General features: G+C 39.2%; 1 protein-coding gene across 10 annotated transcripts in view; it reads right to left on the bottom strand.

The window, feature by feature from the left end:
• Positions 1–23,313, bottom strand: part of FHOD3 (formin homology 2 domain containing 3) — a 386,896-nt gene that overhangs the window by 340,445 nt on the left and 23,138 nt on the right. For all 10 annotated transcript variants that reach the window (XM_064660232.1, XM_064660222.1, XM_064660212.1 and 7 more), the window contains exon 2: positions 7,397–7,503. In XM_064660232.1, the coding sequence (XP_064516302.1) occupies positions 7,397–7,503 (107 nt within the window). The remainder of the gene's footprint in view (positions 1–7,396; positions 7,504–23,313) is intronic.

Here is a 23,313-nt window from a genome sequence, read left to right on the forward strand (position 1 = left end):
TGGTATGTAACAGCCTGGGAGAGAGCTAAGCACAACAGTATTTTTGCAATACAGTTTGCAATGGAAATGATTTTTGAAGAAAAGCACTCTTATTGCATTCATTTGCCAGCAGTAATCACTAAAATTCAAAAATAGCAGATCTTCAAACGTTTCCACAGGAACCTTGGTACAGAGGTAGATTTTTCCCTCAACAACAGAGATGTCTGAGTAAACTCTGGGGCAAAGTGGGAGCAAAATAGACACAGCTGTTACAGCATTGGCAAACAAAAGCTGTAAAATCATAAGTCAAGTTCTCAAAAAAAAACTCAACAGGAAAACATGCTCACAAAAAAGAAAACCACCCACAAAAAAACTGAACCCATAGGACAAAACCAGACCGCAGGAACAATTCAGCACATGGGTTAAGAGGACTGTATCCCTTCGCATTTCACAAGTGTCAGCTCCAAGAGCTGCCCATGACCTGCCCCAGTCAGGTCTACCAATTCCAGGCTGCTGCTCCCCTCAAACCAAAACCACGCAGAGCAGAAAGAACTCGTGAAGCCTCCTTGCCCAAGCCAAGGAAGGCGCTACTACGGATGCTGGCTCCTCAGTTGGATGGAGTGTGGTACAGTTTTGAAGACTGCAGCACTTGGAGAAAGGCAAAACCAACTCTGCTTCCCTTTGAAGGACATGTTCAGCATATCAAAGTTAAGACTATGCAGTATTACCACTTTTTTTTGTATGCTATTTGCCTGAAGGTTATCCATCTAGACCGGAATGAATTTGTAAGGTGTACGGACTGCACCCCCATTTTACCCTCCCAAATTTCAACTACACACCAGAGATAGTTGTGATGGCTGTAATTTCTGCTCTTACTGTCACACTCCAGCTCCCTGCTGGACAGTCAACCAAAACAGGGGATCACAGGTTCTTTTCACAAGCCCATGGATCTTACATCTTGTGTCTTTTCATGTGAGAAAAGTGGCTTGAAGTCTCCGACCTAAATATATGCAGAAGAGATTTACTTCTACACCATCAAGGCAGCTTTAAAGCTGAAACTACGTGAGAAGACAAGCCATGGTCTGCAGTAGAATTTATTGAAGTTTGCTACTATATATGCAGATGCTTGTTTTCTAAATACATTTTACATTCACACATCAGTTTTCATTCTTTAACTACAAAAGAAGAAGCATTTAATGACAAGCAAGAAACCTTAATTCAACAACCATTTCTGCACAAGATATTGTGCCAAGCAGATCCACTGACAAGAAATCCTTATCTCATAACTGATCAATAATTTCCAAGGTAGAACTTTAAACTGTTAATTGCCTCCATCTTACTTTCAGAGCACATCCTTCAAAGCCACATGTCTCATTTGTCAGGCCTACAAAATATATGCGCATTTGTGTAATTATTTTGATTACATGCTCTGGAAGTGTGAATGCTCAGAGACAATGCCTGTCTATTGTTCTCTAGAAGGGAAACCTTGTCTTGGGTTAAAGACATTATAACAGACCTGTAATTTTATTTCATTTTGCTGTCAAGGGTTACTGCAAAATAACTACGAAAACAAATTTCTACAGTTCCACCTAAAGATTAGTTTGAACATTCTATCTAATTTTTTTCTTTTATAAAGAAAGACATTTTATTAGGATTAAAAATTAAGAAGTTAAAAAGCTGCATAAAGTTTTGAAAACATAGGTAGTAATAGCTATTTTCCACCAACTTTGTGAGGGTATTAAAAAAGCATCAACTTAGTCATGCAGAAAAACAATGTATTTCATTAGGAATGTGAAATCTTAATCTTTACAGCCATTTATTCTGTAACAGTAAAGTTTTAGCTATGCTAACTTCAAAATGTGGTTCAACAGTGTAATCTGATACATGATAGACTGAAATACTGCTACCTTGTAGAAAGTCTTATACCCTCCAAAAATTACCATAACCTCTCGGCTCTGGTTTTTGGTTCGAGGGTTGGTTTGGTTGTGGGATTTTTTCCTGGCTTTGTTGCATGCTTTTTATTGTGACCGGCCATTTTTCAGTTTGAGTATTTCATCAAACTAAGAACTAAATATGACACAAATCAAAATATTTGGGTGGACTAATACATTCTTCACAACATGAGTAAATAATTTCAATAAGCAGTGGCAGTCTCTACTGTTTGTAGCAATACAATGACAGTCTTCCACAGGCACTCCCTTATTTTTCTTCCTGTTGGAACTAGAAACATTATGAAAATGACATCTAGACAAAACATGAAGAGAAATCTATCATAAATTGAGAGCGTTTTCCAACAGTGAACAAACACAAATACACTCTGTTCAAACTGATACAAAATCAGCATAGAATCCATGCTAGTTTGCAGTACTGCTTCAAGAAATGAGCCATACCATTTTTGTTAGACAAAAAACCAAATTAACCTTCAAATGCATCCCCAGCTTCCTTATATAAACAAATGACAAAAAGTTTTCATGTTCACAACTGTCCTATTTGCAAAGTCTAAGCGGGCAAAAAAACCCACAGTACATAAGCAGGAAAAGAATATCAGAGATCAATGCCAGACTCCATTGCCTTCGACATTCTGAATCAAGCCCAGAATGAACAGCAGCAGCAAGAGGGAAAAAGTCTGTCATCCAACTTAAATGCGGCTCGCCAGTCAAAATGGCTTGAGATAGGGCATCTAGAAGGAATGCAAAAACATTAGTGCTGAAGCGATTTGTGAAAAGTTTTTTAAAACTATCTTTCTGCTGAACATAAGTCTTGAAAACATATTCCCTGAGGAAATCTCCATTGCTCACAGCACACTGTCTGAAGAAACTTGTGTTCTGCGGTTTAGGACCGTGTTACCTTTTGGGCTACATTTAGGGCCTGTTAAGGCACGTCCATAAAAAGAACTTAAGCAATTCCATGGTAATTTAAATGCATCAACCTCTTTACAATTCTTGCTTGCAGTGTACAATCACAAGGAAACACAAAGGAAAGAACCGACTTGTCATGGACACCTTAGCAAACACCTTGAAAGCCAGTCCATCTAAACTACCGCCACAATTAAGCATCCACAGAGTAACTTGTGTTGGAAGGAAGTGGACAAAAAAACACAACTAGCCAACCCAACAAGCAAACTAACCATTCCTTGAACAGAAAGCCAGTTTTCCTACATCCTCGTACTGACCCTTTCTCTGATTGCAACATCTTCCGCAGGACCAGCCTCATCATTTGGCCACCTCCTGACTACCCCAAAAACAACCCTCATACAAAAATGATCTGATTCTCCTGAATCCCACAGCTATTCCCAAGGGTGCAAATGGCAGCACTAAAGTTGTGGAATCACGAAAGCAGTCCCATCCCCATCCATTTTATTCTCAGAGTTAGCCCTACAGGCTGTGGGAGCATGTGTGTTGGGTTTTCTCCTTCCCTAAACAGAAGTTTAGATTCTGCTGGAGTGGATGGCAACTACCAAATGCCTCTCTTCACTATATTCAGTAACAGAAGGTAATTCATGTGAAATTGCATGAGCACATATGTTTCTTATACCGGTTATTTACAGATACACATTATAAACCTCCAGTCTAATTGCCACCATCCTTTTCTTTCCTTTTGAAGAAAAATCCATGTTTTTCACTATGCTCATCCAATCCTTCACAGAGAAAATAAATACCTGCAGCCTCTCAAACCAATACAATTTTTTAAGAATGTGTTTTCTCCTTGTTTTGTTTTACTCATAAGTCTCCTTTCAACAGTGTTTAAAAAATAAATAAATATCTTAATCATTTTTCCCTGGGCAAACAGGAACTTTTGGCAAAAAAGATGCTGAAAACAGCCAGATTGCAGGACATTCCGGTCACTCTGAATAGGAGTTTCCACAGCTGAGGTTCTAAAATTTTAAAAATGCCATGAATATCCAGCTACTAAAGCCTTCACTCAGAATTCAGCAAGCTTCAGTGATCCTGATGAACACAGCAGCTTCAGTATGGCAGAAAGGCAGGTCCTGAGGTAGCCTAATCTCAGAAAATTAAAAGCTTTGAAGATTAAGAGCAGGACCTTGAAATGACCCAGACAGAAAAAGAGAGAGACTAAGTGGTTTCTGCAGCCAGTCCCTCCCAGACAGCATGTTGCTGCTAAGCTCCCAAGGTCTGCAGCCAGAAGCTTCAGTCCAGGAACCCTCCAGCTCAGCGCTTTAGCCTCAGAACTGCAAGGCCCAAAAATGGAGTTTATGGAGTTTAGGTTGCTAGAAACATAGGATAGAGAAAGACATTACTGACTGCATTTGTTACCCTACGTCTAGAATATTCAATTTTTCTAAATAACATCACATGAGTTGCATTTACCCTGAAGTAACGATGTTACTAAGTCACAAATAAAGTTCAGATGGTTCTTGTTTCTTTTTTCTTCTCTCAAAAAATGTGGGCAAAAATGGGATGCAGAAATCCAGTTGAATCTTCACCAGTACTGACAACACCAAGTTCATTGCACTTCAGCAGATAAATTCCCACTTTACACCCTAGGATGATCCCATACCTTTTTCACAGCATCAGAATCACTGATTTGTTTTAAGCTCACAGTTCCCAAAAATGTCTGATCCTTTCCTCCATGCTGCTGACAAGTCAGGTGCCATCCTTTTTTCATTTTCTGCCTGACCAGTACTTGCTTGTCCTTAGCCAATTACTCCTAAATGCAAGGTTTTGTACTTCACTGACCTGCATCCTATAGTAGCAGAGCAAAGCCCTAGGATTGCAGGGCTCCAACATGCAAGTTACCAGGTGCGTGCATGTCAGGGAGATAGAACCAAACACCCTCAACCTCAAGTTAACCTCACAACCATCAAGTTAAAGCTTAACCCCTGTACTGCTGGGTTAGCACAAGCTGGAATTATTCACGGCAAATATACCACTTGTACCTACAAGCACCTCAGGAAAGGTGCTGAAGGTAGCATCTCCCCTGGGCAATCTTCCCCTCTTCCCTCTGCAGCAGGACACGTCTTTTTGTGCTCCTATGTGTTTCACTTGCTGATTTACTTCCCAACACCCCTTTCATTCTTCCTTCCTTCCATTTTCACCACTTCAACCTTTGGAACTCCCCCCTCCTATGTAATTTATTACAAAGGTAAGAAAGTAGGGTCTGAAGGAGGACTGTAGTGGGAAGACACCATAGAAAGATGGTTCACAACTGCTGTAATGGCAGCATCTAACACACTCTGTCCTGGTGTTGCATCTAAAGCAGGCAGCCGAAACACAGCACGTCCTATTGACCCACAATTACCAAGGAGAGGGACAACTTCAGAGAGCAGGGTAAAGACCAGTGAAGATGAGGGCTACATACATGACAACAACAGACACAACAGTTGTTCTCTTTCATCTCACAAAACTAATTTCAAAAGATAATTAAAATATTAATTTGTAGCCCATGCTTTTGTTATGCACCTTTGTGGCACACAGTTTCATATCTCCTTATTCATCCTTGCATAGGAATGAAGGATCTCATGGCAGACTTCACATTACTCAGCAGGACAAGCCATCGAAAGAAGCAATTACTCAAATGACAACAGACTGTACAATTAAGAGGAGGCTTGTGCACACATGTACATAAAAGTATATCCTGATTTTTGAGCTCAAAACAACACAGTAGACATGCAACTCCAAGCAGCACAGTTAGTTTCACGTTTTGTTTCTTTTTTTCCTAAGATAGCCACCACAGAGAAAATTAAAGTCATGTTTCAGGAACAATTCCTATCATTGACTTTATATGCCCAACAGAAGCATAAAAATAAAACAAGGGGAATGGTAGCTTGCCATTTCAGGTGCAAAGTCTAGCAGGAAAAGCACCAAGTGGTCTCTCACTTGCCAAATTGCTTGGTGGTGCCAAATTGCTACTGTGGGGTGTCAAAAGTAATGAAGTTAAAAATTACTAGAATTATCACAGAGACACCAATGGAAGGAAAAGAAATATGCCTTAAACTCAAACATATTGCTACAAAAAAAAATCCCATCAAAATTCTTCCTTCATCTTATTTGCTTTGAACTCATTATAAAGTTAGCTGGAAATAAGAACTTGCTGTTCTTTGCAGTGATTTTTACCACCTCTGCATAAAACTGGGGACTAGATCAACTTCTACACTCAACACTCCTATTGCATGGGAAAGGAGGCTCAGTTCAGTTTGTATTGCCTACCTTTCTATTGAAGAACTCTCTTCTAACTGGTTTCTAACAGAACAGTTTTCCTCTTCCAATGGTTATAAAAACATGCCTCAAACTGGTATGTGTGAATAAGACATGAACAAATGCACACACATGAATATTTGTAACATATTATTTAAAATTCTTCTCCACATAAAACAATCTTCCAAGACACAGTTAAAATTTGTAAGAATTATTCATCAAAGGCAAGACAGCTACCAGAAAAAGTAGATAAACCAGTATAAGCAAAAGGACTGCATGTCTTACTATTAACAAGCCCTGACAATTCAAAATGCAGTTAATTATCAAGAAAAAGTTTTTCACCCAGAGGGTGTTTGGACACTGGAACAGGCTCCCCAGGGAAGTGGTCACAGCATCAAGCCTGTCTGAGTTCAAGAAGCATTTAGATAACACTCTCAGACACATGGTGTGATTCTGGGGTTGTTCTGTGCAAGGCCAGAAGTTGGACTCAATGATTCTGATAGGTCCCTTCCAATTCAGCATATTCTGTGATTCTATGATTTTATGAATTTCCTTCTGGAACAGCTACATTACTCACATGTGTGAAGCCTATGCCAAACACACCTATAAAATAATTCCAACTATCCAGTCCAATATAGTAACCAGCAAGACAAAAATAGATCCAGACTGTCTGTTCATTTTATATCTTAACCAAGACTACCACCAGACAGGTCAAGAAAAAGAAAATTCTTCAAAAAAGCAAATTGTATATATGCATTCATAAAAACACACACTGAAGCTAACTTTTGCTTTCACTTTCAGTTTTCAGATTATTATGGAAAGTTGTGTCATAGCAATCCATGTGGGCGAGCAATCATTAAATAAAAAAAAGCAAGAGAGGAGAATATTCAAAAACAACACGTGCCCCCATTCCCTGGGCTCGGTAAATCAATTCCAGGAATAAAAAAAAGAAATCAATACTAGTCTTTTCTTCGAAAATATAAATGGAGGACTTAAATATCAAGGCACAAAGAAATTGACTTTATGACTATTGAAGACATGCATATTATAGATTTCACTACAGTATGGTATCTTCTTTTGGAGAAACTGTAAGAGTGAACATAGATAGAGTAGTATAAAATTATTATTCATACATATGGGCAGACATATGGGCATACAAAGATCTTTATAGTTTTATCTTTTCTGTGTTCCTATGCTGATCTGAACACACTCTCCTGAAACCTCAGTGCTTATTTATCTAAATTTAGTAGATATTTACTTACCCAGCATCATCCTGGAAGCCTTCTAATTCATCTCTTTGTTCTGCTAGGGTGGATTCTAGATCCAGATAGGTACCATTGTGAGACAATTGCAGGGTGCAGTCATCAAGCTGTAGAACAAAATTCAGACCATTAGATTACAGCAGTCATTCTCTAACATCACCTTTCCATTTTTCAAGTCCTCAGAAAAATCTCCCTAAAACAAACCATGTGTTGCAAGCAGATAAGAAAAATGGGTGCTGTTGGGCAATTTATGTAATCCTGAGTCCATGTTCACTAGACCATGCTTGGTCACAGCAATATCAAACCAACTAACAAACACAGAGAAATTTATTTCAACATACAGGAGGGGACTAGAGAGGGTTTTGCACGGTGCCTTTAAAATATAATACAGAAAGAGAAATTAATTTAAATGTATATCTAGGATATGAATGACTGTTCTCTGTTCTTACAGTACATTTATAAGTACAGTTTCAGAGCCTCCAGATGAAGGTAGAAGGAACAAGGAGCTTTTTTTGTGAGCTACTGAATTTGCCCCATGAGGAAGGATACAGCCAACGGACAGTGCAAAATGTGGCAGGCAAATTTGGGGTCCTGCAGCAAGGGGGGAGTACAGTCAACCAAGACATAAATATTTCTGGCATTCTGCTTTTAGGACCAGGCACTAACTGGCCTCAGAGGTTGAATAGAAGATCTTCCTAGGCATTGTGGGGGGAGGACTGGAAACCTGTGCCAACTTCCTACAAAGGTACCGAGAGAACCAAGGACCAGAACTGAAAGCAGGAATCTACCTGCAGTGATGCTTAAGAAGAAGGGAGCAATTAATAAACCCTCTTTATATCTACCTTATCTTCCCTCATCTTCCAGTTTTACATTAATTTTCCCAGCTGTTGTTAAAAAGAGCCAGATTTGACCAAAGTTAGTAAAGAAATTTTCTGGGGTTTTTTTGCAGGGAGCTCATCACACAAGAATCAGGGCCAGCGATCATGCGACTACTCCCAGTTGCTTATAGAATATTTAGTCTGCCTCTTCACCCTGATTGGGTGGTCTGTAACAGACTCCTACCAGGATATCTGCCCTGTTGGCCTTCCCACTGATTCTTATCCATAAACACTGAACATTACCATTAGGATCAAGACACTTGCTAAGACACAGAGCAACCCCATTGCCCCTCCTTCTGAAGCATTTATAGCCATCCATTTAGCACTCCTGTTGTGTGACTCGTCCCACCAAGTCTCTGTGGTGGCAACTGTCACAGTTGTCCTGCTGTACAATGGCTTCCAGTTACTTCTGTTTGTTGCCCATGCTGTGGGCATTGGTGTAGATGCACTTCAGCTGGGTAATCAATCCCGCTGCCTTTTCGGGGGAGAAGCCTCAGTTCCTGCATGACCACTCTCAGGCACTTCTGCAGTTTCTAGTACATCAATAACCTTGCACATCCTTGCTGCCACGTGATCTCCATCCCCTGCCTCTAACAAGACAACAGACCAAAGGACCTCACTAGCACATTGTCTCTCAAACAGTGGCATGGCTGCCTCCAGGCTTGTCTTCAGCGATCATGATTTTATCCCCTTCCCCCTGAGAATTTTGTTTAAAGCTCTCCCAATGAGTGAGGCTTGCTAACTCATGTGCAAAGATTCTTTCTGCCCTTTGAGACAGGTGTACCCTGTCTGTTGCCAGCAGGCTCAGTGTCACGTAAATTGACCCATGATCAAAGAACACAGAATGAAGATATTTCATTCCTCTGGATTTAGCAAAAACAAACTGACAGGTTCTTTGCATGCCTTCATCTACCAAAAGGCAACCATGGCAACATTGGTGTAACCATACATTTGTACTGCAAAGGCCACTTTGGGAAGAGGAGAATATTTAACACCATATTTTACATGAAAATTCTGACAGGTGGCTGCTGAGGACACTCTGAAGAGGTGAGCAAGGGTCTGAAACAGCCAATGACTCAAGGAAAGGAAATTACAAGCCTTTATCACATCCATGGATTTTTCTTTCTGCTCTTTTTAACACTTAGAAAGAAAATCAATTAAAATCTATCCTTGATGAATTACCTCTTTTAACTTCCCATCAAAGTTTTGATTCCCAGTAGCTGTTCAGGAAAAGCATAGTAAGCAGCCACTATTCTTATCTGGCAGTCAATACTCAAACTTAGTCACTCAGTTTCCTGTCACTGATTTATATATGCAAGAAAAGAAGACAAATAGTGTATTCTGGATTAGTTACATTTGAAGTACTGTAGAAAAGCTCATTTATAATTAGTGATAGAATGCAACTTTTGGATTAGTCCACACCACTATGCTTTGCATTGTTTGCAATCTGAAAGAAAAGTTCATCCTCTGAAGAAAGAGAGAGGAGGTCATTGTATTTCAAACTTGTTCCATTTTCTTTTTGCTTTCCTTTTTTTTTTTTTGTTTGTTTGTTTTGGTTTGGGGTTTTTTTCCCTGGGGAAGGAGTAATTCATTAAATAAGGTGACATAAGTTTTTACTCTGATTCCTGGGGATTAAAGAAAGCAAAATCCTGCAAGCACAAGCCCCTGATATTAAGAATAACAACAGTATTGCTACTCTATCTCTTTTCAGTTACAAAGGATATTATTAACCTATACTAATTTAAAATACACTCTTTAGATAAGAAAAACTAAATACTACTCTGGGAAACCTTTTCCAAGTAGTTCAGGGTATATAATGAAATGCTAATTTATTCAAAGTAATGCCAAAAGGCAAACTACTAATTAGATAAATGTTCTGCTTTCACTATGGAGATTAGGAGATTTGCCCACAATTTCCATTTATACTGCACAGTTAGGGAAAAGAAACTCTGCCTCACTAATATCTCGTGACTTTAGTGTATAAAAACCACGATGAGAACAGGAAGCCCTTCATGTAGAAAATAAATAAGAATAGTACATTCTACCTATGTTCATCTCATTTTCATAGTTTCACCTGAACATAGTATCCATTCAGGCTTTAAAGCACTGCACACTGCACGCTGTATTTGTTAATAGGAGTTAGAGTAATGGGAGAATTGGCAATATCTTCTATTTCCATTACTTAATGCTGAGTCTTGCCAAAAAGTTGGTTTGTTTCTTCTCTTGCATGTGTACACACAAAGATGGAAGGGAGCAAAACAATACTTTTAAAGTTAAGTATTAAGATAATAAACTCTAAAATCCTCTTTATATAGGATCACTTTGCTACTCTGCGTCCAAGCTTCACTTGTATATTTTACAGGCAGAATACGAAAAAAAAATCCACCTTATGAATTATTTTTAATTAGTAAATTGTCTGCCTTTTTCAACACAAAGGACGGCTGATGTTCACTCATTAGGGCTTATTAGTAACAATTCAGGATGTTGGACTCTTCCCTCTGCTCAGTGTTAATCCCATGTTTATCTGCTACTGTTCTCCTGTCTCTGGAGATCCTCACAAATGGCCCCATCTAGTTCATTCATTACATGCTTTTCCCATTGATTATAACTCACATTAAAATCCTTATTAACAACCATCTTCTCTTAGGAAAATCAAAAGGCAGAATCCATAAAGACAGTGTTTCAAAGAACATTTAACTGAGCTGTTTTACACCATCATGAATGAGACCGCTATTCAGCTCTTTAGAAATTACTTTTATTTATTTCACTTTTTTTCTTCACAAGTCTGTTTAACCCTTCAGTATTCCTTACTGGTCCCAAAATTCCAATCTCCATTTTGTTGTTATTAAACGGTATAACTCATTTATAGTACTGCCAAGAGGTGAGATTCTCCAAGATCTTTTCAAAACCTTACAAAACTATTTGTTCTAAAAATCTCTTACCACTCCCTTCAAATCCTTTATCATTTTTTTCATCACACTTTACTGTATTGCCCAGGTGAGCCAAAAGGTTCATACAAGTAATTTACATGCAACGCATCCTGTAGGCTTTACAGCAATTTTGCATACTTTCCTATAGTCACATTAAAAGAATATTACAGGTATCATGGAATCATGAACAGAAAGACACACCATCAGATGGGATAAATGTAATGCTACTTCTCTGAATCAAAGGCAGGGTTACTCCATCATCAGTCTTCTGCAAAATTTCAGGTTTTCTGATTTTAGCTTAAGCATCAAAAATGATATCACAAGCATCTCTAAAGATATTTTTAAAAAAGTGTGTTCAATTACATTCTTATCTTCTCAAATTAAGTTTCTTGAAAAAATATCCATGGCATATTTTTGAATCCCTATTGATATTTTCAAAATCTCTTGTCTCTACAAAGGTAGGTCTACCTAGGAGTAGTCTCTTTCATAGGACTGAAGAAACAAAAACACATGTAACAATCAATAAAACAAGTGTTTCAGTCAGAATCACCAGCTGTGGATAGTTACAAGGAAGCAAGAAGACTAAGACTGCCTTTATGCAAGTCTTACTCATTAAAAATGTAGCAGATGTGCTAATTATCATCTTTGGTTTCATACTGACATACTAAGATCTGTACTGTCATGACAAGATAGGTAGGTGCTTAGGTGCTGATTCACTGACTTATAGCTGTCTGTTTGGACAAGAGGAGAACCTGGAAAAGGCATCTTAGGTGGCACTGACCTCACTAGCTACTCACTGCTTTTTCATAACTGACCAGAAACATAGAAACAGTGAGAGAACCAGATGTTTCTACAAAACAGCCTAAAATGCAGGTAGAGCTACTTAATTAAACCAGTTTTTCTGTAATAAATATTCTAAAACAAAAACAGAGAGATATTTGAACTTTCTCCGACCATAGTTACAGTGGCAACTGGTCCACACTGTCCAAACACTATAGTACCTATGCAGCAACCAAAACAGATACAAATGGAAAACCATAAAAGCATCATGCACACGCAAATCTAAACACCACCATCCCAATAGTTCCATATATATATATTTTTTCTTTCTTTAATATATATGGATGTATATATATGCATATATATATATGCATATATAGTATGCATGCATTTTAGATATTTTTACCTGCAGTTTTCAAAAAAGTAACAACTGCCTAAATTTGAGAAGCACATCCCTGAACCAAAAGTTGAGGCAGAAGGGAAGACACAGCTTTGTCGGAGAAGCCAGTCAAAGAAGTGTACAAAAAGGCCAGAACTTCAGGACAGCATCATTCATTGACTGTAATCACAACATACTTTTCTCTCCTGCAGATTCCTGCTTCATTCACTTCCAAAACATTTCCAGAAAACAAGACAGGTCACATACGCTACTGTGCAGGTGTTCTCAGAGCAGAACCATGGTGTGCTTTCAATAAGAATTAAGAATTGAGCAGTATATGAACATACCACTAGTGACTGAATCATAATGTATGTGTCCAAATGAAAAAAAAAAAAGGTTGCATGTACAGGTTTTTGTTTTATATACAACAAATTTGTCTTAAGTGTTGTAATCATCTCCATGTCAGTATTTAAGACCAAGGCTATTTTAAAAAATGAAACAGAATGATAGCTACAGCACAATACACTTTATTGATGTCTATGTGTCATCACCACAGTCAGAAACTCTTTAAATAACACTGAAATAGAGTTTTCCCACAGAAAAATGGAAATGTAAGAAAATGTAATAGAAATGTAAGAAAAATTAAGAGGAAGGACATAAAAAGATCATAAGATTACAAATAATATTTAGGCTGTTACATTTATATTACATTTGTTTAAGTTTCACTCGGAGAAGCTGAGCACAATTCGTTAAGCAAAAATCAAATATGTGAATTAATAGTTAAAATATGAGAACATTTAAAAGTAGAGCATCCAACTCCCTCATCCTTTGCCATTTAAGTCATTACAGAGTGAAACTACACCACGCAAGAGGAGAAGGGTATCCTATCTTCCATTATAAGCAGAGACAGGGATAGCAAGGTCAGAGCTGCAGAGCTTGATCCTTGCCTTATTTCAATGGTCATCTCCACCTCACCAGCATAGAGAGTCCTCAGCAGCAACATGCCTATCTGCCAGAAAGCTAAAGCAACCCACTCATGCAAGTGTTCCTTACAGGCTGCCACTAAATCAAGACCATAGGGCAGAAGTTCAGTTTGTCATCTTCTGGCTCAGGTAATCAAATCTGGCTAGTAGTGGCTAGTCCCAAAATAATTCACACTACAAGACTATCAAGCTTAAGAAGACTCAGCAAGTTCAATAGTAGTACACCAGTGATTAGTTTTTTCTTATTTCAAGCACTGACCCACAGAAAGAGGTAACACTCATTTTTCTTTATAAAGAAGCCCTTGTTGCTGTGCAACACAAAAGCTTATGACTTCTACTCATTTCAGAGTTGAAGGACATGACCAAAAGGAGCAAGGAACAGCAGGGGGGGAAGAAAGAAGAGTAGTAAGAGAAGATGATGATCAGCCACTTACGTGATGCCAATAAATGACCGCTGCCATTTTCAGAAACTACTTAAATATAAATAAATAAATAAATAAATAAATAAATAAACAAATAAATAATTCTGAGTTCAGTCCTTGTTTTCATCTACTGCTTTTAGCTTCTTACCAGTGAAGAGAAATACCTAGAAACAGGGTGGGGGGTACAAGGAGAGAAGAACAAAGCAACTCACACATCCATCCCCAGACTGAGTACAGCCAGCAGCTCTTCCTCACACCTCCTCCTCCCCACACACACTTGCACGTGCTCCATGTGCACAAGTCTCCTCACTCAAGAAGCCCATGAGTACATAATTCAACGCAGAGACAACATACACCTTGCTGTGCCAACAGAAATTCACACGAGTCTGTCTTCTCTTCCTCCAGAAGGCTTTGCTAGATCAGCACACATCCCAAGTGGACTTTCCTTTGGTTTAATATCTCTGCCCCACAGCAGAAGAAGGTTGGCAGAGGTTAAGGAGGGGAAATGCCAGATGCAGTCTCTTTTCAAAAAGCACAGCAGAGCCACAAGACATTCTCCTCTTCCCTGTTTGTTCAAAGACCAGAGAGTTGTATTTTTCAACAAACAATCATGAGAAATGCTCTTCCCTTGCCTCCAACCCCCTACCCTAAGAAACTATTCAGAAGAACGTATTTTGGACAAATCTCTCTAAATGGCGTGACCAGCAAAATGAGGGAGGTGATTCTCCTACTCTGCCTTTCTGAGACCCCACCTGGAGTACTGCATCCAGCTCTGGGGTACTCAGCAGAAGACGTAGATCTATTGGAGGGGTCCAGAGGAGGGCCATGAAGATGGAGAGAGCTCCAGAGAGCTGGAGCACCTCTCCTATGAAGACAAGCTGAGAGAGGTGGAGTTGTTCAGCCTTGAAAAGAGAAGGCTTTGGGGAGACCTCACTGAGGCCTCCCAGTACTTAAAGGGTGCTTAAAAAACAGAGGGAGAGCAGCTTTTTGCATGGGTAGATAGTGATAAGACAAGGGGGCACAGTTTTAAACTAAATGAGGAGAGATTTAAATTAGATATTAGGAAGAAATTCTTTACTCAGAGTAGAGAGGCACTTGAACACGTTTCCCAGAGAATCTGTAGATGTGCCATCCCTGGAAGTGTTCAAAGCCAGGTTGGATGGGACCTTAAGCAACATGATCTAGTGGGTGGCATTGCTGCCCATAGCAGGGGATTGGAACTAGATTATCTTTAAGGTCCTTCTAACCCAAATTAATCTATGATCAACGCAAAGAAGGTGTTACCAAGTCAGCAACCAGTGTGTGCCAAGATATAGCCAAATGTCCTCTCTATATTAGCTTCTATTTAAATAAAAGTGGACACCCTTCAAAAATTCATCTTAGGCAGTGATCAAGGATCACACTCATAAGACAAAAGGTCCTACAGTATGAGAAGGGAGATACACTTGTTTGCTGGTGTTACTACAAATCACCAAAACCAACTGACTTCGCAGTCACTAGCTGAAAGCACAACCAACGCTCACCAGATTTCCAGTAATTTGAGCTGGAGCCACTGGACAGATTATTTTGTTCATTTGGTTGTTTCCAGAATTACAGAGGAAGGAAATGAGAGAGGAAGAGATTAGCGTAATCCAGTATCAAGCTGCAGAAATGAAAATCCCTCTTCAATTCTAGCTTCTGGCATAGCCTTTGAAAATCCTTATCTTACTGAAATGTTTTAGCTCATCTTTCATTTAAACATTATTGGGTTACAATTGTTCTTATTAGTGATGGTGTGCTCCTTTTTCATTCACAGCATGCTTTGCAGAGTAGGGTTGATGAAAAGCATAGTTTCTTTACACTCGGTTTTCCCTTTCTAAATCTAAGACCTTGTTTCGCTTTACACATCACAAGTCTGACACATTCATTCTCGAGCTATACAGTTCTTAAACACTCTCCCTTCTGGTTCAGCTGTTTCCAATACAGTGGGAATCCTGTTACCAAGGCCAGCAAGTCTCAGTTTTCCCTTTGCCGTATCCTCCCTTCTTTTCTAAGACCAATTACTCCATAGGAAAAATCAGAAAAAGCAGCTCTTCCCGTTCACGAGCCCAAAAATATTCCATATTACTTAGCAAACTGGTACAAACTGATCAGTGCAAATATTTAATACTGTTTCATTCAAGGCCAAGCTTCACACTGAGAATGAACATGCTATTTGCAGAATGCACCATATTTTAATGTTTTTCAAATTTTATTGCAGATCAGCAGATGCAGGTTTTCTCTACTGGCACATGGCCTCTGGTCCTTTGGTGGTCTTTTAAAATGTAACAAGGTTGCTGTCACTGTTAGTTCTAACAGAGTAATGAAAAATGTGGATGGTCTTATTGCATCTCACAGATCATAGCAAACCCAACATTTATCTGGTTTCAGAGTCACAAGCAACTGCTCTCTTAATAAGACCCTCGGTATTTCCCTTCTCATGTGAGTAGGTGCTATCCAATCTGTGCCATCTTGTCATCATTTTGGGCAACACGAGGGAAAAGGAACAAAGTATCTAGCCCAGGACTGATGCCACTGACCCATCTTGGGAAAAAAGCTTGACATTAATGAGATAAAAGGAAAGAAGTAATCTGTATGTAAGTCACATGTTAGTGCCCAAAATTAGCAGTGTACACTAAAAACTGCTCTCATCTTCAAGTATGACAGCAACCCAACACACAAGCACTCTATTCATCTAAAAGTCCCTGTGCGCCAAGTAGTTCTATTGCAATTACTTGAAAGAAAACTAATACTCCTTCCCTCATATCTTTTTTCTTTATAAAGATAATTTTGAAACTCAAAGTATTTTCTAAAAAAAAAAAAAAATTCCTTTAAAAATGCAATTAAACCAGTACTTTTATGAGGTCAAAATATTAAAAGTAAGGTCAAGCACAGCCTCTGTATAGGAGGTCATTTGTGGTGATGGCAACTGTGTCACCTTCAGTCATCCATGCTCACAGGTCAGCAAGGTTTCTGAACTCTAGCAAACTCACTCTTCCATACTCATTTAGAGTGGGGAAAAAAAAAAACTAATTATTCCCTACATCTTAAACTTTACATTATAACAAGTAATGTAGCATGTAGACTATTCCCAAATTTTTCAGCCCTTGAGGAGTGGATAGCATATCTTGTAGGAGTAGTTATTAATGTAATGCACATCTGATTTATTTTTAGCACAGTAATTATCATTGTCAAATTAATTCATAAACTTTGTATGCTTTCCAGAGCTTATGGCAGTTGCGCTGGCAGACCCAAGCCTACACACAAAGTATAATCCAAAGGTTTGCACAATAGGGCGTAGGGCAGTCAGAGCACAATTACTTTAAAAGGAACTGCTATTCTGATATGGAAATGTTGGTATTTTGAAAGTAGCCTGTACTCGTAGTCTGAAACAGCAGCTTTTATCTGTGGCCTAGTAGATACCACAAAATACTCCTAGGGTCAGGTAATACAGTGCATGAAGGCAAACATAAATGCCACACTAGATCCTCAAGAGCCACTGGAAAAATACACTGCCAATAAAAATATTCTGCTGAAATAACAAAGACATTGAAAACAAACACAGAAAGCTGTAATATTAATATTATGGGTTTGACTTAAGAATAATAAAAGGAAGTTCAGAGTTCAAAATTTTGAAACTGCTATTTCAGGGGTCTCTGAAATACAGGCAACACATCACAGAGAACATGTAACGTGTGGATGCCTACCTGTTGCTATTCTCAGACAGTTATGTCACTGACTCTCAGTCTTTTGCTTCACGATTCCCTTTAACACAGTGTTCCACAGGCAGCAATTTAGAATTTACTAGAGTATCTGCATCCAAGTGTGACACCGTGGCTTTCAACAGCCACCACACAGGCATTGTTAGAAAGCATATGAATACTCAAAATGTCAATAGCCGTGGAAAAGAAAGGCAAATTCATTTAGAGGAGGGTGTTACCGCAATGTTTAATGTAAACTAAAAAAAAGCTAAGTGAAAACATCAAAAATAATTGAATTTCTGCATGTTGGATGGGGAACTAACACAGATTCTTTCCCTCCCACCTAATTCAATAATTTTAAGTTACTTAAATTTGAGCTGACACGCAAACCAAACAGGCAACAGAACTTAGCAAAGTCAAATTTAGAGCATAAAATGCTCCAGCTCTTTAACTAAAAAAAACCCCATTTTTCTCACAGTAAACATAACAAACCTATAGCATGAGAATAGCCTAACCTCTGCATCCTCTCATAAACCTTTTAGCGCCTAGATTCTTCAAATCCCTTTCTGCACCTGTGTTCAGTTTTTCCTAAGAAGACCAAGAGCTAGCTCTCCTCACCTTCACGGTTAAGGACATCTTCAGCTGAACAGAAAGGAGAGCGACCATAAGAACAGGATCCTTTATTTGAATGTATATACAACTTTTTGGCTGATATGCAGGGGATGCCTACAGCTGATATGCTCCCATTACCATTTGGCTGGAATTACTGTGAAGGTATCCAAGGAAATGGAAATAATCTCAAAGAAGGAGATAGGTCAAGAAAAGTGAGAGGAGGAGGAGGGAAAGGATTAGCATCAATGGAGTTTATCATCTGAGGAATCTTTTGTTCAGAGTGGGTGTATCTGTGTGTATGAAAAGCACTCTTAAAATCTCAGAAATCATTCTTTTAAAGGTAAGTAGTGGTCTAGGAAGGCAAAAATGGTAACTACTTCATGACAATTCCATCTGGCTTCTTTTGTACACCTGTTATTAAATGGAAAACTGAAGTATTTCATATTTGGAAAAGGTTTTTTGAAGTCATGTAGCAGAATGACCTATAACTTGCAGACTTTTATTCTTAATGCATAACCCTGAGAAAAAGCTTTCTATTAATATCCTCCACTTTGCTTGAGCAGTTAAAAGACACAGGTTAATCTAAGGATTGCACCACTGCTACTCTAACTACATCTGGGACACTTGGGAACAAGTTGCTCACTGTTCTATCACAAAACTAAAATACTGGACTACTTCAGAACTACTTGCACCATTTACAGATGTGCAGCAAAGCACACAGTAAGTAATAATGCAATCACTCATCTTCTGCAGTGGTGTTTTCATTGCCATAAGTGGCTAAACACCTACTAGACAATATACCACAAAAAGAAAGACACCAACAACTAACCTAATGTGCAGATTGCCTTTCCATCCATATGACCCACATCTGCACTCTTTTAAAAAGAGTGCAGCTGAAATGTCAGTCCTGAGATAAGATGTACTTAAAATCAAGATTTGATAGAAGAAGTTATTTGCATCCATGAGCACTTCTCTATGAAAAATCAAAACTAAGGAAAAATGAGAAGGTAGGGACAAGATACCAAGCCATTTGAAAACCTAAAGCAGGGAGGTTTTGGGAAAAACAAGACAGCTGCAAAGGGAGAGGAGTAGGTAGCAGTTCTGAAATAACAGCAATTCTAGTAAAATTCACAAACTTTTGAGGGCAGGGGAGATGTGGAGTTGATGAGAGTCAAAGACTGAGTCAGTAAAAGAAACAGCAAACTCAGGACAAAGTGTCCTATGTTAAACCAAAATTTGGCTCAGAGGCTTCCAATTAAGTGTCTAAAAAATAAAAACAAAACAAAACAAAAACAAAACCAAAAACACGACAACAACAGCAAATACCAAAACACTAGCACAAACCCATGGGTTATGATACAGGAAAACACATTAAACACATTCACATGAAGAATTTATGTGAAATATAAAAGAAAATAAAGTAAGGTAGGATTACCAAAGAGAACATCATACACTTGTCAACAGAATCATTTTTCAGACACAGCCTGAACCTTGGAGGTTTAAATGAAAACTTTGGTACAATATTCTAATGAGAACAGTCATCAACTCTTCCTAATAGTTAGACTGCCTCTTAAAGGCTTTGTGGTTTCTAAACCAAACATCAGTTGGGATGTCATTAAAAGAGCATGATTAAAGTTTATAAGAATGAAACTCAATATAAGAGCACTGAAAAAATGGTGAAAATATATGTACCCTGCAGACTCTGTTTTTAATGCTGAGATTTTATAAAAGCACAAAGGATCTCAAGTCACATTTTCTACCCCTGAGCAGAATTTATTTGGCACTTGTGTTTCATCATTTATTTTTTTTTAATCATTCATTTCTTCCTTGTTTGATTAGCTGCCAAACAGTTTCAGCCCCCAGCTTCAAAACAGTTGTCTGGACTAGAAAAGGCAAACAAAAAAACCCCTCTGTGTTCACTAGGATAACATCTGCATAACACTGAAACAAAAAAAACCTACGCTCTTAATGCAGTTACAAGTAAAATAATAAGTTTGTGGGGAAGGAATGAATACAACACTACCAGCCGTATCTCAACAATGCTCATTCCTAGGTTACACTCTGATCACTCTGTTTCAAAGGACATAGAGAAAATAAGTAGAAACAAATGGCTTTAGTAACAAACTCCTGATCTTTTTTCCTTGGTAGTGGACATGCTCTAATGGTACCAGAGAAGACTAGGTGATGCCCTAAGAGAACAAAAAGACTGAAAACGTTTGTGGAAATAGCAGGAGAGGATCACGGTACTCAAGAACAATGACACAAAAAAAGTTAATTATGCTTTTAGCCTGAAAGAAATGCAAAACTGTTTAAAAGGGAACATTCAATAAAGTACATAATGGGCCAATAAAGCTTATAATTAGAGTTCAAAGCTTAGAGATCACATACCATTAAGTATTTCTAGGAATAGGAAGACTAATTTTTTGTAATGAAGAGCAAATTAAACATGTACATTTCAAGACATAAGCCATCCAATATCTATTATTTAAATTGGTCCATTAGGGTGGTCCTCAGTATAGATCATAGAATCATAAAATAGTTTCTGTTGACAGAGACTGTAAAGATGAACTTAGTTCCAACCCCCTTACCATGGACAGGGACACCTGCTGCACCAGGTTGCTCAAACCCCCATCCAGCCTGGCCTTAAACACTTCCAGGGCAGCATATCCAAAACTTCTCTGGGCAACTAGTTCCACTGCCTTACCACCCTCACTGTAAAGAATTTCTTCCTAATATCCAATATAAGCCTACTCTCTTTCAATTTAAAGCCATTCCTCGTTGTCCTATCACTACAGCACCTTGTAAAAAGTCCCTCTCCACCTTTCTTGTACCCCCTTTAGGTACTGGAAGGCTGCTATAAGGTCTCCCTGCAGGCCTCTCTTCCCCAGCCTGAACAACCCCCCCTCCCTCAGTCTGTCTTCATATGAGAGGTGCTCCATCCCTCTGATCATCTTTGGGGCCCTCCTTTGGACTCTCTCCAACAGATCCCCGTCCTTCTTATGCTGGGGGTCCCAGGGCTGAGACCAGGTGGGGTGTCACGGGAGCAGAGCCTGTCGAGGTCCCTCTAAATGGCATCCCTTCCCCCCAGCATGTTGACCACACAACACACTGGGTGCCGTCGGCAAACTTGCCAACGATGCACTCAATCTGACTATCCATGTCACTGACAAAGATGTTAAACAGTGCTGGTCCCATTACTGACATTTGAGGAACACCACTCGTCACTGGTCCCCTCTTGGGCACTGAACTGTTGACCACAACAACTGAGCACAACCATGTAGCCAACTCCTTATCCACTAAGTGGTTCATCCATCAAATCTATGTCTCTCCAGTTTAGAGAATAGGATATTGTACATGACTTTATTGAATGCTTTGCACAAGTATGGGCAGATGATGCTAGTTGCTCTTCCCTCATCCACTAATGCTGGAGCCAGATCATAGAAAGCTACTAAATTTGTCAGGCATGATTTGCCCTTAGTGAAACCATGTTGGTTGTCACTAATCAGCTCCTGATTTACCATATGCCTTAGCATAATTTCCAGGGGGATCTGCTCCATGATCTCTTAGGGCACTGAGGTGAGACTGACTCATATGTAGTTCCCTGGGTGTTTCTTTTTTCCTTTGTTTAAAAATGGAGGCTATGTTTCGTCTTTTTAATTGGTGAAAACTTCACAAGACTGCCACAACTTCTCAGATATGATGGGCAGTGGTTTAGCAACTTCATCACAAGTTCCCTCAGGACTCATGGATGGATCTCCTCAGGTCCCATAGACTTGTGCACCATCAGGTTCCTTAGATGGTCTCAAACCTCATCTTCTACAGCAGGCAGTTCTTCATTCTGTCTGTACCTGCTTTTGCCTTCTGCACTGTGGGTGTTGTGGCTGGAGCACTTGCCAGTTAAGACCGAGGTAAAAAAGTCATCCCACCATGTCTCAGGCAAGTGACTGGCTCCTGGCAGGTCTTGACGCTCCCCTGGGATTTCCCCATCTCAGGAAAACTGCCCATGTATGCCATGATCCCCCACTCTGCCGTGGAATGTGCCTGCACTGGAACTGATCACCTCAGTGATCCCTCTAAACCACTCAGTATCACCTGCTGCGGATTGCTCACATTAGTTATCACTTTCTTCTAAGCACAAAAGAACTACAAAGTACCTGTATTTTGCTATAAGCATAGAAACCCATAAAAACCAATACACTCGGTGCCCTTGCTTTCAGTGTTTCCTCCCAATGCTTAAAAAAACCCCATCTGAAAGACCAAAATAAAGTATAAATAGCAGTTTTGAAAGGTAAAATGGGTCAAACCCACTAATACTGAACATGGTTTTCTGCAGTACTTGATTGAACTTACAAAAGTGTGGCTAATTGATTCCAAATGGATTTGCCAGCAAAAAAAGATGCTGGGAATGGTCACAGACAGCTATAAGATCTACATTTGTATATGGCACCTTTATGACATGTCATCGTCAGCCAAGTTGGCACTTGTCAGCTTCAGAGCAAACAGCCTCGTGTGTGTACTCCAGCCCCCTGTCTAGAAGTTGCAACTTTTACCATAGATCACTTTGACAATCTACCTCACAACAAATGCTTGAGTTTCCTCTCAATGCAATCAGGCATCAGGTTGTCAAAACAGCCTAAGACAAGCTGTCTGGAAGTGCCAAAAACCCCTTCCACTATTATGGAAGAACTAGCCTTTATATAGCTGAGAATTAGTGAGGAAGGGAAAGACACTATTTTGAAGACTAAGCTGTCAAAATTATTTTTGAGAAGCCTAGGGCTTCTGGGCGGATCTGGTCCTTAGGGGTACTCTCTCAGGAGCTGGCCTAGACTACACACATCTTTCCATTCTCAATTTAATTATGTAACCTTTTGTACCATAGATAAGTCATTTGGTTGAGTTCAGATGCTCCTCACAGCTGCATATGCCTGAAGCTGTATGGACTATTGGGTTTAGTATTTCTCGCAAGGTGCAGGAACACTATATTTGCATCTCACAAAACTAGGGACTTCCCAGGGCTGTGATGCAGGACTTCTCTGGGAGATTAAGAAAAAAAAAAAAAAAAATCCTCACTAAACACACTGATTTATGGTTTGGAGTTGAATGAGAATTTAGAGGTGGTTTATGAAGGGAACGTGGCTGCATGCAGACACCTTTAATACTAAAAGTTCAAAAGAGTTTTAAGGTTTTCACATGGAGAAACATGGCCAATACTTG

Source organism: Pseudopipra pipra, chromosome 1 (genome assembly GCF_036250125.1).
Source record: "Pseudopipra pipra isolate bDixPip1 chromosome 1, bDixPip1.hap1, whole genome shotgun sequence".
In the NCBI taxonomy this organism is placed as follows: Eukaryota; Metazoa; Chordata; class Aves; order Passeriformes; family Pipridae; genus Pseudopipra; species Pseudopipra pipra.